A 17,745-nucleotide genomic window follows, 5' to 3' on the forward strand; every position below is an offset into this window, starting at 1 on the left:
CATATTTATCAAGCCACATGAAAGTAAATTTGAGTGATAAACTCAAATTTCCATGTTGTGGGTTTCTCATGCTACAAACTGGTATACACTCAGAAAGGCACCCACTTCTGCAAAAGAGGGGAGGGGAAACTGCAGGACATTGAAAAAAATTGACCCTAAGACAAATGATTTCTACAGTTGTCTTCCCTCAAGTATTAACTCTCTTCCACACTGGCTTCTCACCTATACTATAAAATTTTTTTAAAAAAGTAAATTCACACCACATCTCCCAGTAAAAAGCACCCTGAGAAACTACAAGTCAACTCTCCTCTTCAATCAGAAAAGTGGTCACTTGGAAAGATCTTAAAGATGACTAACTAAACCTGCTTCAGCAGAACAATTAAATATATGAGTAGCTTCAATTAATTCCTCAGAAGTAGAGCCAAGACATAGAAATCTCTCAAATTTAAAGAAAAGCAAGACTACCACGGTTTGGCACCATACTAGTCATCTTTTCTTTGAAATAAAGAGGATCTGGACCATGAAAATATTCAATACTCTCTATCTTCATTTAATTTCCCTTTGCAATACAGATGAGAGGACATAAGCAAGACACTCATCAGTTTTCTAAGCTAAGTCTTAAGTCCCTTTTTTTCCAGGTACTTCTGTTAGGAGTACAGAGGCAGATTCATTATATGGATATTTACCATATTTGAAGCACAAGATCTGAGGAGTGAAAAGACTATAGTACATAAAGCCAAAACATTAAATTCTGCAAGAAGCAAAAATAATGCAATAAAATTTCTTAGGAACTTGTGTCTCATGATCAAACTGTCTCATAGGCTGAAATGCATCAACAAAAATGTGTCCTGTGGTTGGGACAGACATTGGGACAGTTGAGACGTCTCTCCCTTCTGTGTGTCTGTTAGGATTCCCAGAAATGACAGACTCACATTTCTGCCTTGCCTTACATGTACATTCCCCACAACAGCTCATATGGGAACACGGCAGATTTAGAGAATGAACAAGTTGCCCTGAAAATGGTCATAAGATGCCTAAATTAAAGAAAATGGAGAAAGACACATCATTGCTAAAGCTTTTTTTTCCATCAGCAATTTTGCTTGATAAAAATAAAAGCTTTTCTCGAAAAATCATTTTTAACTAGAACACTTATACCACAGGAGGACACAAAAATCCTTGTACCTTCTTTATTAAGCAAATTGTTATTGGCAATCATTTGTGAATCAAAACTACAGTTTAAGTATCAGCACCTTCTGCTTCAAGAATGCTATTCAGGTATAGACTGCCTGGGTGGAGCTCAAAGTAGGATAAGAAATTATTTTAATAGTAAAAAGGGAAAAAGAAAATATTTCTGTTCATCCACAGTGAGACTGCAGCTCCATAAACTGACAGATATTATACAATTTTGTCTTAGATCTCATCAAGTAAAAAATATTTTCTATATTTATATAGCATATATATATTTACACAAATACATATAGCATAAATATCCATGTTAGTGTTAAGATGCTATTGTCTAGCTTCAAATGTTGGTATGGGTTTCACAAAACCTGTAGGCAAAACATTTGGTAAGAGGAACTAGGCAATTGTGGGTACTCACCCAATTTCTGCCTCCAAGAAAAGTTAACACATATATATATGCATGACAGACCAAATGAGTATAATACAATTTACACACCTTTAAGAAATAAATTGTGTCTCTTTAATTAAAACAAGCAAGAATGTATTTGTTTTTAACAGTGAGCTACCTTCCTGCTCTAAACATTTTATTGGAGGGCTGGAAGGGAAGAGGAGGATAACAGTATTACAAGCCATGGTACACAGAATAAAGAAAGTAGCCAAGAATGTTCATCAAAAATTGTTAAGCCTATTTCTGAAAATGGATAATAAGTGTAACACTGAAATAAAGCACATATTTGGGCCAGCAGACCATTAAGACTCCTTTGGAGTCACTACAGTCAATTATATCAGGAATAACGTAGGGACTCTTAAATCAGTGGATTATTTAGCTGCCATGCACAAGTGTATATTCTCAACTCATTAAAAAACTGAAGAAAACTTATGGAGTGTTTGAATGTAGTGTGTCACTTTTTTTCAAATGTAGTAAGTTGCTCCAGTTTTAAATGTCTTACCAGGGACAACTTTCTTGCTGGTCCCCAGACTCACTTCATCACTGCTCAGAATTCACTGCATAAACACTAATGGGGGCAGACACTTGAGAAGTATTAAAAATTATCAAATGGTTTTTGGCTTTCTGTTATTTTTGGAAAGAACAGAACTGTTCTCATATTTCCCATTTCCTTTTTTATTAAAAACAAAACTTATTTCTAAGCTAAGGTACAAAAGAGCAAATTTCAACCACCAAAAATAGGGCCCTGTAACTAGAAAAACCAGCAGACTAAAAAATTAGTGGCACTGGTAGATCCCAGTAAGGTAACTCAACTTGTTAGTATCACATGATAACAAACATCACCTCATTAAAATGCATCCAGTGAGACTGATTGCCAAATAGTGCTCCATCACAGGTGTATAACTAAGTCTTCCTACAAATCAAAAGGGAAAAATTCTGTCCACCAGAACAGCCTTTTTCTTTCCCACACAAATTGAGTTTTACATTACAGTGACTTTAATTCTTCCCCACCCAGAATGGCTGCTGGCTTGCACTGCTGTAATTACCAGTGATGTAAGTATCTGTAAATTTTAAACTATTTCAACATATGTCCATGCTGAATCCTCCTAATTTAGAAAAGGTCATCTCAGAATTTAAAAGGGTTCATTGTGGTATGTGTGGTGATCAGTTGCTTCACTGATCTAAACAGGCGGCCTGAATGTGGCCTAAGAGAAACACCCACCCTTAGATGTAGATAATAACAACAACAACAACAACAATAATAATAATATCCATCTGGGAGACTCAATGAGAAATATACAATGCAACAACTCTTCCTTGCTAATAGAGATGGGTACTATTAGAAAGGAAACTAAAATCCTGACACAACACCACTGCAAATAAGGTACCTTTGACACTGAGGTCAGAACTGGACAACTTTTTCTTATTATAGGTAAATCAAGACTTCCACTCCAATTTTTTTTTTTTTTCTTGTAATACATTGATATAGTATTTTCTTTTTCTATTAAATGTTCCTTAATTGAACATCGAAACAGCACTAGCTTATAAAGCAGCAGAGCTGCAAAATGTCATTTTCAAAACAAAACATAAATACAAATATTTTTTACCGGGATGGAAAACAATTTTGAAAATATTGAGGTTTAGTGGCCTAGAACTATATACATATGGATTCAGGGGATATATATTTTTTTTAATGATAGATTCTATTTATCAGATAGTTTAACAAAATTTAATGCAATTCAGCTCTTGTACATTAGGAGGGTATAAAATGTTCTCTCCAAATCCCTGTTTGCTAAAGTAATTACATGTCATTTGTAATCAGTGAAGACAAGCAAATACATTTACAGGGTTCCTAGAAAGTTCTGAGAGAGAACTGGAAAGATAAGGTACAGCAAAACTCCACTGAGCATGCAAGAATGCTTTAGAATTTGTTACCATGTTTCTTTTCACTGTTAAGCACTGCACAGTGGAAAAGCCCAAGTGATGTATTTCAGATTTGGTCCTTGCTTTGATTCTCCATTTGGTGGGTTCAAGGAAAAATGTTTACCATTTAATTTTTGTTTCACAAAATGAATAAAGTCTAAAAGTAATTTTAATGCATTATATTTTAATATTCTTTAACCGAATCAGAAGAGGCATATAAACTTGAATAAATTCCCTAGTTAAATAATTATATTTTCTATTTCCTACCTATATTTTTTGCTGTGACTTTTGTATCAAAAACCATTTTGTATTTGAAGTATAATCCCACAACTCATTTTCATGAGTTACAAGATTTGCTTCTTATGTTTCAGTTCACTGGTGAATTTATTGTTAAAGAACAAAAAAGAGTAATAGCTGTTAGCATTAGTCATACATTTCACAACTGTTTTGTTGTTGGTTTTTTTATTAGAAACTTAACAGCTATTTCAACAAAGTCATTTTTGCTCAGGTTATTAACAGAGCCTAAATGCTGACAATTGTAAATCTCTGGAGTGAGAAGAATAATCAATAGAAACAACCAATAGGAGAAAAAAAAGTTAGACTATCACATTATTAGTAAACTAGCAGACAAGCTTCAAACCCATAAAAACAGTACTTTTGAGAAAGCAGCGTAAATTATTCTGGAAAAATTAAGTTGTTCCTCAAAATTTTAAAGGAATAAAACTAAATCAGACAAATGCAATTTTGATAATTTTCTCAAATCATCTTCCCTACCTAACGTGTATATATGTATATACATACACACACATACTTCAATGCTCTAACTACTGTGTACCCTTGGTTTCTCATACTAAGACACTTCTACCACTGGAATACTTCCAAAGCAGATTTTGTGTTTTAACTCTGAACTTCACGTAAAAGGTAGTAAGTCTCCTAACAAAAAGATAAATTTCCCTTCAAATTCCACAAGGAATACAGGTAGCAAGCTTATAATTCTACTAGTATGATCATTTTCCTCTGCCTAATGCTCAGCACTGGCACGGATAATGGAGTCTTTCTTCAAGCCGGCACAGTCTAGTACAACAAGAATAACAACAACAATACGTAGCATTCCTATCCCAGTCTTCATAATAAAATAACACTAATTTTAACTATCTGAACCTTTCCAAGCTGTGTTCTACCTTGTCTCTACGACATTCTGTATTGATACACATACTGACTGCTAGATGTGTTGACCAGCTAAATGAGATGAGACAGCATTTGATTAAATGACAAGTGCAGAATTTACGAGAATAGAAAGGATGACAAAACCAGAAATGCATAAGGTGAGTGCATTTAAGCACGTGCATGAGCACGTCATAGGAACAGTCTCTACAGGTAAATATAAACAGAAAAAAAGGTGAGCAAAAGATAACTTATGAAACAAAAAGCAACTGAAAGTAAGTAGAAAGTAATGAACAGTACTGAAGGTGACTGAAGGAGATGAAGAACAGAGAAAGAAAAGAGGGGTGAAAAAGAAGCAGCAAAGGAACGACTGTAATAAAAGCTGCTCTAAGAAATATACTGATGAAACAGAGCAGCAGAAAGGTCTGAAAGGGAAAAAAGCTCCAGAAAAAAAAAAAAATAATAAAGAAGAGCATAGGAACAAGAACCTTTAGTTACTTGACTAAACAGTCTTTGTCACCCATGGAATTTGTTATGCTGCTGTGATCCATCATATGTTGTCCACACTGGAGAACAGCACCACACCTTTCTACACAAGCTTTCTGCAGTTAAAGCTACTAGTTATACAGTTCTTATCCAGCAAACAGAATCTTCAAAAGTTCTTTAAATACATAGAAGCGTGTGTAAAGTCAGCTCCTACAAACTTAACTGTTTAGAAGGCAACTTTTTTCAAGAAGGAATTCCCCGGCAGTTGTCAGCAACCTTTCCTCCACAATTCTGTTTCACTTATTCCAAACAGAGTTATCTCTCTGTCCTAGATTTTGTATTTGGATGCAGAAGCAGATGCTTTGATTTGGCGGTGTCTCAGTATAGCAAAGTCATCCATCTTGTATTAGAAATAGGAATTCCTATCACAAAGAAAAAAAAAATGATAGAGGAAAATCGGACAGCACAGACATATGAAAGTTTAGAAGCTACATTTAATAAGTTAGTCCTTGTTTTGAAAGGACAAACAAGATCAATATGAAGCTCATTTTTTTGATGCAGCAAAATACATCACAATCCTTATTTTAGGTAGACTGTGGTAAGAGCTGGTACCAGCTCTCTGATTTCTGTTTACTTATTGCTCTGCTTCTTACCTCCCTCTTCTCTCTCCATAATTTTATCCCTACCACTGCTACCACTGCTACTTTCTTCAAGGGTGCCTTCTCCATTATGTGCTTTTGTTTTTGTTTTTTTTTTTTTTCTTTCTTTCATGTTCTCTTGCTTATTGCCACAAAAGTACTTAAGCCACTGCATTTCTGCTACGATCTTATTCAGACACTGCTAGAAATCAAGAGTTCTAGGGGAACAGAGGTTAGCATCATCCACACTGACTGGGGAACATTCTGACTAGTAAGCCCATGCTGGAAATCTAGCTGTAATCAACTGAGAAACCAAGTAATACAAAAGGCTCTGACAGCACCAGGGAGGTCGCCCACCCTCTTTTTCCTCTTCTCTCATATTTAACCATATTGGAAAAGTCACTGCAATAAGCAAACTTCAAAGGAACATGAAGAAATACCCTGATGCAATGCTCTGAATCTGCACTAAATAATAATTATTGATACTTATGGATATTAGAAGACAAAGAGTGCTCTTGCCTTCAATTGTCATTTATATTTCTGCTCACAGACCTAAATAAAAAGTTACTGCTTAAAAAAAGAGTCTTACACATTACGTTTTGCATTTCTAACACAGCAAGCGTTCATGCTGAAGTTCCCTCTCATATATTTGGAGCAGTAGGAGGAGAACAATCGACCCAACTGAAACGGCGTTTTATTGGTGCAAAGGCGTTTTGAACTGATAAAGCTTTTTCCTATAAAAAGAGACAATGAGGATTCTAACAGCTTGAAGTACCTTTAAGCCTACTGTTAAGATGTAGCAAGGGACCTACTTTGTACCGTATACAAATTACTCCAAAATGTATCCAGACCGTAGCTTCTGCTAGGGCTATTTGTACACTCAATGATTTTTCTCACAAATTCACATGGTGATACATTGTTTAACTTTAAAAATTCTTCTTCATCTTAACATAAAATGATTTTAAATGCAAATGCTACACATACATGCAAACACACATTTCCAGACAGAAATAAACCAAGAAATTGAATTATTTGGTGTAATAGTTTATGCTACCTCTATTTAGATCATGGCATTCTGAAGTACAACAGCGCAGAACGTATTTCCTACATGACGCACTCCAGTTACAAAATAAAAGCAGTAGTGAATTAAAGGATGCTATTTGGTGGGTTTTTAACTTGCCACGGAGCTGGTAAATCACCCCCACACAACAACGCACTTTATAGACATTTGTCATATACTGCAATGCCCATACTAAGGCAACACATCCCCAGGGTTGGCAGCCATGCAATCAGCAAGAATTTGGCTACGGAAACAGCAATGATTCATCGTGCATTCTAGAAGTACTGTCGAAACGGCAAAACAACGCACTGATATTTTAATCCTTTAAAGGTAACAAGCATTTAAAAACATAATTATAAAATTTGTTTGTAAAACTGAAGCTAATAAAAATCCCAACATAATTCCAACATACCAGGAATGCACAGACAGAAAATGGCTACTTAGCATAAGCGTAGGCTAATTACTTACCCTTCTACACTGGGTTTTAAATGGCCAACACAACATTATGAAACAAACGTTTCACAATAGCTAAATCAAAAATCAGCAGTTTAAAAATAGTTTAGTTTATGTTGCAAAGAGTTTTTTAACTCCTCTCTAGTAATTTTAAAAATAACCAACACATTTTCATTAATCAAAGTCTGTACTGCAAGTCCCCCTCTGAATGACAAGCCAACAGCATAGTCAAAAATTTTGTTTCAAGGTATGTACCACACATACGTTCGAGGTATGTATCACATTTATTAGTGTCCCAGTGTCCACTACAAAAACTGTTTCTCAGCTACCAGAATCTGCAAATTGTTTAATAGTGGTGTAGGTCCTGTCAAAAGCTCTCAAGCGCTGTTTATTTCTCTGGTGAAAACACTTTTCTTTCTTCCTCCTAGTGTTAGTTAACTACAAACATAGTGGAGTTTTTTCTCCTAATTTACAGACATCTGAAAAGATTATGGATTTCTTTCCATTGTAAGTACATAGTGATACCGAAACTTTATCAGTCTTTTACTAGCAACTTGTCAAAGAACATCTCAATAGCTTAAGAGGGTGTCCTCAGAAAGCATTTTGGTGTGCTGCCCTTTGTCCCATTATACAAACAGAAATCGTGAACCCTTACCTTTTGGAAAATTACTTCATCCTGCCTTCTTTTCTTTCTGCTGCTTTTCCTGATCCTCTGGTTTGTCTGAACCCATTTTGTGACCTGGGGTTCAAAACCATAGTGCTTTTTTAGGAAGAAGTTCAGCTATATAGCGTTAGTAAGAATCTATAAACAGACTCAAGACATTTTTTCCCATTGCTTCATTGGAAAAAGGAAAAGCCTTTTTCCCATCTAGAATGACATGTTCTTAAGTAATCAAGTTAGTTACTTTTCGATGGTCAAAGTATGAGGGTGGTGTTCATCTCCTTCATCTTGCTGTTTTCCACAGAAAGAACGTGTTCGATGCCAGACCAGGTTGCCAAATGGAAAGTTATCATTGCAGTGTGCAAAAATCCTGTGGAAAGTCTCTGCACTTAATCCCTTACACCTTCTATTTCAAGTCAGAAATTTATTTCCAGCCACCCACTCAAATGCTGTTCCAGACTACCAGTGTTAAATTTAGACAGTGGGATTGGTGTTATTTAATAAAGTAGAAACATTTGTGGTTTATCTTCCCATAAAAATATTTCTATTCCTAATGCAAAAGCAATTATTTTTGTAAAGCAAAAGCACGATGGAGGTGGGGAAGAGTGGGAGGGGGTCAGGTGGAAAACTCAAGGAACAGATTTGCAAGGGAAAGGAGCGGGGGCAACGTAGGAATAGATGCGAAGGGTTTTCTCCTCACCTCGCCGCTCACTTGCTGGACGAGCTGGCAGTCCTTCCAGGTCTCACTCTCCTGCAGCAAAGGCTACACAGGGAAGAAAGCGCACACTGAGGCGGGCTCGTCCACGGAGCGTCCCCGATGCGCTGCGCTCCGTGTCCCCGGGGTCGGGACGCGACGCGACGCGCTGCAGGAAGCCCGGTCGGTCGGTCAGTCCTCCCGCCGCCACCCCCGGCGTCTCCCGAGGCGAGGCGAGTCCAGGCCAGGCCAGTCCAGTGCAGGCCAGGCCAGACCCGACCCGACCCTGCCCGGCCCGGCCCATCCTATCCCTCCGTTCCAGGCCTGGGCAGCGGCACACCGCAGCCCTCGGTAGGAAATGAAACACCTTCACGAGGTACCCCGCCCCCGTGCTCCGGCCCCCGGGAGTCCCGCGGAGAGGAGGAGCCTTCCTTAAAGACGTAAGGGCCGGACGGCTCCGGGGCGGCCACGCCGGGGCTTCCGCACCACCTCCGGCCCGGCGCCGCCCCGCTGACGGGCAAAGGCTGACAGCGCGGCTCAGCCTGGACCCGCTTTTCGGTGCCCGAAGGAGGGGAACAGAGCCTCGGATGGCCCGGCTCGGCCCTAATTGCGGGGGACCCGAAGCTGCCGGGCCCGTCCTACCCCTCTGCATGTACACTCGACTTGGGGTTGCGGTCTGATTTTCGGAGAGGCTCTCTCTGTTCGGTCCCCGGCTAGGGCAGACGCTTTCCTGCAAACCTTCCTGAGAAAACCCTTTATCACAGATCCTTACAGATAGAGGAATGGGCTAATGGGGCCAGTTCAGTAGAGGAAGTATCATCACCATTAGTGCTTCAAGATTTCCCCCAGCACAACGATTAAATTACCTTGGGGAGTCTGAAGTGCACCTTAAAAGCAAGAACCAAGGCAGCTTTTCATTCGTATGACAGTACAGAAAGCTGTTTACTGAAGTCTCCATGAAAAGCTTTACTCAACGAGAGACTGTGAACAGCTGATTCAATTTAGGCATGGGACTTCAACAGATGTTTCTGTGCCCTTTGATGAGGGTATCATTTGATGAGGATATTCCACCGTGATGGAAGGGACACAAGTAACAACAGCCATGCAAAATCTGAGTACTGAATTAGAATTTTAGTAAGTGCTTTGTGTTTAGTATTTTAAATGAGAGACAATAAAGGATAGATTGCATTACACGTGGAACAGGTAAAATGATGCTTGTAAGGTATTTTCAGTATTTTAAAAATAACTTGCAGTCTGGGCTATACATGACAATTTTCTGAGAGCTTCAAAAGAAAACCTGTGCTCTTTTAGAAAAAATAAGTTAGGTCATTAAAGCACAGGTTTCAGCAAACCATCCCATATGTATAATTAGATGGACTTTGCAAACCAATTTAAGTAAATAAAGGTAGGTCCAATTAGTGCATACTAAATCTTGACATTATCCCTTTAACTCTACCACTTAGAAAAACCTCTCTCCTGCCCTTTTTGTTTTACTGCCACATCCTTCTTTCAAGATCAAAAGCTTCAGATCAAAGCTAAGATCAAAATCAATGCTTTAAATAATAGAAGCAATTTCATTATGAAGCATTACACAAAGAAGAACTTTTAAACAGAGATATCACTGGAAAATCTTACTATAGATTTTTGTCACACAACACTACTTAAAACCTGTATCAACAACGTATTTTTATTTTGTAAAAACACAACAGATTTTCTACTAAATGGTGATTCTGAAAGCTCCTATGAATTGATTCTTGAAGTGTGTACATTTAAAGGACAAAGAACACAGTATAGTTCAAAGACAGCAAACAAGAATATGAACAAAAAAATTGATGTTAATGGCAAACTAAAATTAATATAACTACCTAAACAATGCTCCCTTGGGTCAGTTAACAGATTAGATAATGCCTTCCCACACAAGAAGTTATAGTAAAGGCTGGGTCATAGACACAACGAAAGAGATTTATATTTTAAATCCTTTAAATATTTACAATTCATCTGCCTTCAAATGTTTGGAGAAAACTAAGGGGAAAAAATGACACAAGGCACCAATTTTCAGACCTGCAGACCTGAGGCTGACTTGGAATTAAAATCCCTGAACACATGAATACACTGTGTGTTAAGACTCAGAAGTAGCTCCTGTGTTTCTGTTAGTAGTTGTACAGTGGTGAAGGAAACTCAGTGAGAATTGTTATGAACTTATTATAATGGTAATATATCTCGTGGAGCCAATACGTGGATTCCCCAGGTGCTGGCTGCTGCATGTGTTATAATTTGGAACACTTGTCTGATGAAAGAAGATTGCACTGCAGCATAAGGTACTAGTCAATATGCCCCTGCAGACAGCCTTCAGAGGAAAAAAAGCAACCAGAGAAATGGGTGGGCCTAACAAGTTGTGGTCACAGCACACCAGCTGTGTGCTCAGCCATTAGCTCTACTTATTGATGCTTCAGTAGGATTTTGCTCATGACCAGACTAGGAAATTTTGCTGGGCAAATTGGCAGCAGTAGAGAGAGAAGGGAAGAGGAAAAGAAGGGGGGAAGACGGGAGGGGAGAAAAGATGTTTTTAAGAACATGTGGCCTCCTACTTATTCTTCCATACTTGAAAAGGAAGGAGCTTGCATACACTACATAAAAGGGGGTTTACACCCCAAGCTTGAAGGGAGAATAACTCCATCACCCTCCATCAACAGTGCTGTTTGCTGTCCATGTGACACTGTCATACTTGAATCCCCTCAAAAAATAAGAGATTAGTTTATCCTCCATGTCCTTTACCTGGGAAGATTTTCTTTCAGAGACTGCTAATGGATCTGCCTTATATAACACTTAAATTGGGAACTAGCATTTATCCATGCCAAAGCATGCTAGGATCCTTCATTCTTGCAGTAGAGGAATTAAATATGACTGAATTTTGAAACAGGGAGGAAGTAGCATTTTATGCCATCTGGGTTAAGACAGGCTCAATATCCTGGTAAATAACTTAAGTAATGATTTGCACCAGCTAATTTTCAAGACAGACCAGATCTCAAACATACAATGAATTTTCAGGACTGCACACAGTTTAGAAAACAATAGGATATTTGTGAAACATACAACTCTTTCATTTTAAGTTGAAACAGAGACTGGTTTTTAATTGCTCAGGTTGTAATAACTACTAATTACATTTCATAATTTGATGAAAAAAAGACCATCTTCTGCATACAAACCTTTCTTCCGCATACATTGCCTAAAACTTCAGCTGGTCTGTGCTACTCCAGTGATAAAACATTCAATATTGAGCTAAAAAGATTTGTTTTGAAGGTAATTTGATAAATAATACTATCAAGTAATTTTTCAGCTGCTCATTTCTAGATATTTTATTTTTATCTCAACTATGAAATTTTACAACACATATACACAGCCATGCATATACAAATATTCAGATTTATGAGGACACCAGCAAGTGCACAAAAAAGGACTAAAGATTTTATCATCCTATCATGTTTTCTCCCAGAGGATGTAGTTAACTTTGCCAGTCTACAAATTGCAATTTCCTTTCTACACCTTCCCGTATGACATATAAGAAAATCTAGACCCTCACTTAGCTTCATTCTTTGATACTAGAATGATATTGGCTACTTCATAAGGCTGATACTATCACTTCTGTGATATTAGTAAAGAATAGTTTACAGGAACTATGTTAAAATGTAAGATATAGAATTGTTTTCCTACCACATAGAAGACTAACAGGGAAAAAAAGAACACTAGTTGCAGATGGAAGAATAACTTAGTTGAAAAATGAGAATGTTATGTGCTCTCAGAACAGTCTGTATGACCTGAAAGCTCCTTCAGCAGAAGGGCCTTGTTTTCCAGTCTTCTGTAAAACAGATTCAGAAAATGAAAATACAGAAAAATCTTTTACACAGTGGCTCAAGAGTTGATTAATAATGGCTTGAAACATTTTACTGCATTCCCCAAGGGCAACAATTGCAAGGATTTTAAAACATGACTCTTACCAGAATTTGGCAGAGAGATTAATGAGGCAGTGGGCTTCAAATGAAAAGAGCAGGGTGGCTGGAATATCCACATTGCAAGAAACAGTCTATCAGTGGCAGGTCAAAATTTCTAAAAAAGAAATCCAGCCCAAAATGCACTCCTCTAAGACTTCCAGCTGATTTTGTGCAGTCTTTACTCACAGAAACAGAAAATCAAGTTGTTCTGACATTATCTATATTTTAGGAAAGATGGTAATTTATAATAGTATCATAAATCCAAATGTTCTAATTCCTCCAAGAATCTCTGTGGTGTTTTAAACACTCTTTAGATCAGCATGTTGTGTCTGGTATTGTTCAATGTCATACTCTCAAGAGAGATATTATGTTCAAGTCAAATTTATTCATCCTGAGAATATCACTACCTCCAACAGACAAAAACCTATTGAAACCGTTACACTTTCAAATTCTGCAGCAGGAATATGCTTTCCAATGGGATAATGTAAATGCATCCTTCATATTCACATTAGCAAAACTGCTATGTGGATAAAGTTCCTAAGGTAAAGATAAATCCCTATATCCACCTGCTTAGTTCAAGATCAATCACTTATTACTTATCACTAAATATTATTATTTAACAGATAATGATATATAATTTTCATACAGTCTTGCATTATGCTATCTATACCATAATAATATTTCTGGAGTATGTTAAAATGCTAAGTTTTTTTCTCTCCTGATCTCATCAGGTGCTCTCAGTACTATACAGGTGCCTCTTTGGAGCAACTGGAAACATATTTTATTATGCTTATATTTACACCTTTCAACTTGAGAAGTATTCCCATGTGTGGCAAACTTTCAGCACACTCCAGACTGCAAATTACAGCACCTTCCTCTACAAGTAGCAAGATAATATTTAAAAGATCACAGAGTTACAGAGTCTGAGATACATGAGATAGGTTGGACAAGACTTTAAAGGTCATGGAGCCCCACCTAGTACACTGCCAAGTCCACCACTAAACCATGTCCTTAATCACCACATCTACACATCTTTTAAATACCTCCAGGCATGGTGACTCCACTTTTCCCCTGGGCAGCCTGTCCCAGTGCCTGACAACCCCTTCAGTGAATATAAAAGATATAATACTTGTTAGTACAATAATGTATGGAAATAAACCCTCAGATGTCAGGTTCACCCTGCACTCTGTCAGTTTAAAAGTAATTTGAACGCAGACATTTTGAACCCAGAGGACAAAGACTCAGGCTCAAGTTTCTTTGACACAAGAGCAACCTCTATAAAATTTACTTTGGCTCCTTCAAACACCAAGATCCTGGTGGATAGTTGCTGGCTGGTCAAACCACACAGAAAGTCCTTTTTTGTTTTGCTTTGTTTTGGTTTGGGTTTTTTTTTTTGCATTTTATGGGGTTTTGGGTTTTTTGGTTTTTTTTTTTTTTTTTGGTTTTTGTTTTTGGTTTTGGTTTTTTTTGTTTTTTTTTTTGTTTGTTTTTTTGTTTTTTTGTTTTTTTTTTTTTTTTTTGCTTGTTTGTTTGTGCGGTTTTGGTTTGTTTTTTGGTTTTTTTTAGCAGAAAAAAAATGAAAGAAAAAACCATGCCTGAATATGGATTCTGGATAGCCCTGCATGACTGAGGTGTGAAGTAGTGTTTTCTCTTCCTTTCTCAGTACAAAGAGACTCAAAGGAAATGAAGCAGACTTTACTTCTTGAAGAAATACAATACATCTTTCAGAAGTACTGACCTCTGAGTCTTACTGATCCCTTGAAGCAATTACAAATCTTTCCAACAGCCCTAGTAAAGAAACTTCTTCAAGGCTAAAGTCCATTAGCCCTCTGGCCATGAAATAGTTAGCCCGCATGGTAAGGATAATAACCATAAGCTGAACCATGACCTTTACTGTTCTTTCTTGTATTGACCAATAGCCTTGACAACCAATAGATTTTTCAAGCTTATCTGCCTCCAGACTTCCTCATGTCAGCATTTAAATTTCCCTGTGGACTGAGAAGTGAATAGGCAGAATAATTAAAGCAATCTGGAAAAAAATCCCTTTCTTATGGAAATGGAATGAGTTTTAGGAAAATAATTTATTTCCTCCATGATTAAACAGTAGGTGATCATCATATACATTTACAGTTTGAGTATGAAGCAGTCCTAAATGAAGAGGATGACTGGGGTAATATAAACCCAGAAAGATCTTGACATTGCTTGTATCAGCTTTTGTGGAAGCTACCAAACTGGTGGAGATGGAATGAAGACCATTACACAATTTTTGTTACCATCTGCTCTCTGGAGTACTTCAGCAGCTATGTTGTTTGCAGAATGTGTGAAAAAACAAGAGCTTCTATCCCAAACTCTGTCCAGATGCAAATGCAGGAGCAGGATCTGAACCCCCAGGATCACTTTGAGTTTTTGAATGACTCAGCATTTTTCTGGGAATCAGCATTACAGAGGGCCACATGGATATCAGATACATGCAGTACACCTTCCCCACATATTCATTCATTTCTTCCAGTCACAAATATGTCTTTCTAAAAGCCTAGGAAACAGGGAAATTTTCCAGGAAGTAAAACGTGTTTCTTTTAAAATCTCTAGACCAGTGGCAAAGGAAGGTGGCAATGTGTTCTATTCACAGAGAGATTTTACCTCAGCTTCACGCCCAGCTCTATCTTGCTGCACTAAAAAATCTCAGATATTGTTTCCTAAAGTGGAATTTGACCTTGATATTTTATGTCCAATGCCCAAAGTACTACAACTATTTATAAAGTACTTCAAAATGGCTTGCTTCCTAACTAATATAGAAAAACTGTCTTCTATCAAGGTAGCAAAAAAAGTATTTTAAACCTCTATGGATTGTTTCCATTGGCTAAAGAAAACAGTGGCAGGCTAAACATTAATTGGTTGCTAACTTCTTTGCTTTTCTTAGGATGTTTTTACAAGCAATGGATTAAAATCAATGTTTAGTGCTATGCAAGCCCAGCTGTGTCCTTATTAGGCAAATCTCAGCTCAACATTTCTGTCTAAGAGATGACCTGACCTCTCTCTCTCTTTGCTGTGTTTCCATCTTCTGCACATGTAGGTGGGAGAGTGGGAGCTTGGGAATGTGTACTTGATCCAGCATTGATCAGCCAGGCAGCAAACTGTTATTGTTCTTTAGATACCAAACATAACTCCTTTCTAGTAGGGATAAGCTCAGTCATTCTGCACATAACACAGCTTTTGTGTTTAGCAATGCAATTAATAGGAAAAGAGAACCAGAACGACTGCTTAAGATTTATTAAACCTAAAAGAGATTCTAATGGACAAATGTGTGGAATCCAGTCCACCCTTATTTCGGAAATCGAACATGTCTTTCAAATGCACTTCAACTTATTGAGCAAATTATTACTCATGCTTACTTACTATACTAGTACAACACTATGTCTGAGCTGAACACATTGAATGGCAGACTGAAGAAAAATATGAAAATCTGGCTTGTGACTGGAGAGGCAGGCCAATGTCTTAGCAGGCCATTAAACTGAGTCCAGTGAGGTATCCCTTTCAGCCTTAACGCAGACTCACAGTCCCAGCTGAAAATCTCAAAAGCATTTTTTTTCTGAATTGTTCAATTAATGGCTAAATTAACACTCCTAAATCTCTGTTTTAAACTAAGTAACAGGGGCACTGAAACGCTATGGCTAATACTTTCTAATCTAACATTTACAAATTAACATATGCATTCAATCTAGGCAATGTTTTTCAGCACTGTGTGGGTGTCTACAGTGAGCCAGCATTTTTTCCAATTTTAGAATGCAATAATTCATAAAAATGCTATTCTGATCTTGACTGTGTTTTTCTCCTAAAATCAGCAATCACATACAGTGCAGAAGAAACCCCAAACCCTCAGAAACTATAACAATAATCAAAGCCATGACTGAACTTGAAGATCTCTGAAATAATCTTAGGTCCTTACTGACATTTTATGATGTATCATTTTATATAAGTAATTTTCTTGATTTTTTATCTATTCAACATGAAAAAACATACTACTGTTGCACCTTCTTTAGCAGTATCTTAACTACATTTTATAAGAACAGCTAAATGCAAAACAAGGCCATTTATGCCAATAACCTTCTTTTGATCAACACTGAACCTATTTAAATAACAGACATTACAACAGATTTGAGAGTTTGCCCCAAACAAAGCAGAGAATTCTCCATATACTTTAGTAGATCGAGAAAGACTCTCAGATGGACAGTCTTCATCTAACGTATCTTTCAAAGAGTTAACAACATAGATACAAAATCTGCCTGTGAAAACTGTCTTGATTTTTTTCTCTTCATGACCCATCTGACATTTATGCACACATGTATGCACTCTGCTTGATTACATTTTTGTATTTTCAAAAATCTCACCTTCTAAGAAAATGGGATGCAACGTTGACATAACTGCTAATTTTGAAAAAAACCCATCACACTAATTATTCATATTTTAAAACTTTTCTTTTATTGTGCCTGTTATCCTTAGAGAATCCATTGATCGATTTACATTGTTGATTTATGCTCATTTGCATTTTTAAGGACTTTGGACATATCTTCTCATCTTCCCATCTGCAAGCTTGCTAATATCAAAACACTATCATTTTTCCTATGCTTTCCACACACAAGAATAAATACTTATATTACCAGTTACACTTTCTTCAGATTATTTCTCAATTATCAACTTACTGGAATTCAACTATCAATCAGTTATACTCTCTACATTGATGGTATGATATACACAAAAATCTCTATGTTCAGTTAAAATTAAATTATCAAAGTAAGTGGCAAACTTCGTTATGTAGCAGCAGCCTGTTATTATTATGAAATATTTACTGAGAACCTTGAAATTAATCTAGCAGGTCACTGTTAAACTTAATAAAATAAGTAAAAAAACTATACCTCTTCATAGCCTCTTCCAAAGTTTTTCCACCAAATCACAAGCTTGAATGAGATTTTCCTACCTAACAGATCATTCTTACTAACAGTGCCTAAAAATATACTGTATGTCAGCAAACAGTAAGGATTTCACTTGT

General features: G+C 37.1%; 1 protein-coding gene across 17 annotated transcripts in view; it reads right to left on the minus strand.

Annotated features, from left to right (window-relative positions):
* Positions 1 to 17,745, minus strand: part of AOPEP (aminopeptidase O (putative)) — a 171,990-nt gene that overhangs the window by 66,260 nt on the left and 87,985 nt on the right. For 15 of the 17 annotated variants that reach the window (XR_011723398.1, XR_011723406.1, XR_011723403.1 and 12 more), the window contains 2 exons: positions 8,716 to 8,778; positions 8,010 to 8,093 (listed from right to left, as the gene is read on the minus strand). Coding sequence is in view for 6 of the 17 variants with exons in the window: in XM_071731507.1 (XP_071587608.1) it covers positions 8,010 to 8,093; positions 8,716 to 8,778 (147 nt within the window). In the remaining 11 variants the exon portion in view is untranslated. Of the gene's footprint in view, positions 1 to 1,183; positions 5,626 to 6,437; positions 6,576 to 8,009; positions 8,094 to 8,715; positions 8,779 to 17,745 lie in introns of those variants that run through there. The other 2 variants (XM_071731508.1, XM_071731509.1) reach the window with 2 other exon arrangements.

Source organism: Heliangelus exortis, chromosome Z, assembly GCF_036169615.1.
Source record: "Heliangelus exortis chromosome Z, bHelExo1.hap1, whole genome shotgun sequence".
NCBI lineage: Eukaryota > Metazoa > Chordata > Aves > Apodiformes > Trochilidae > Heliangelus > Heliangelus exortis.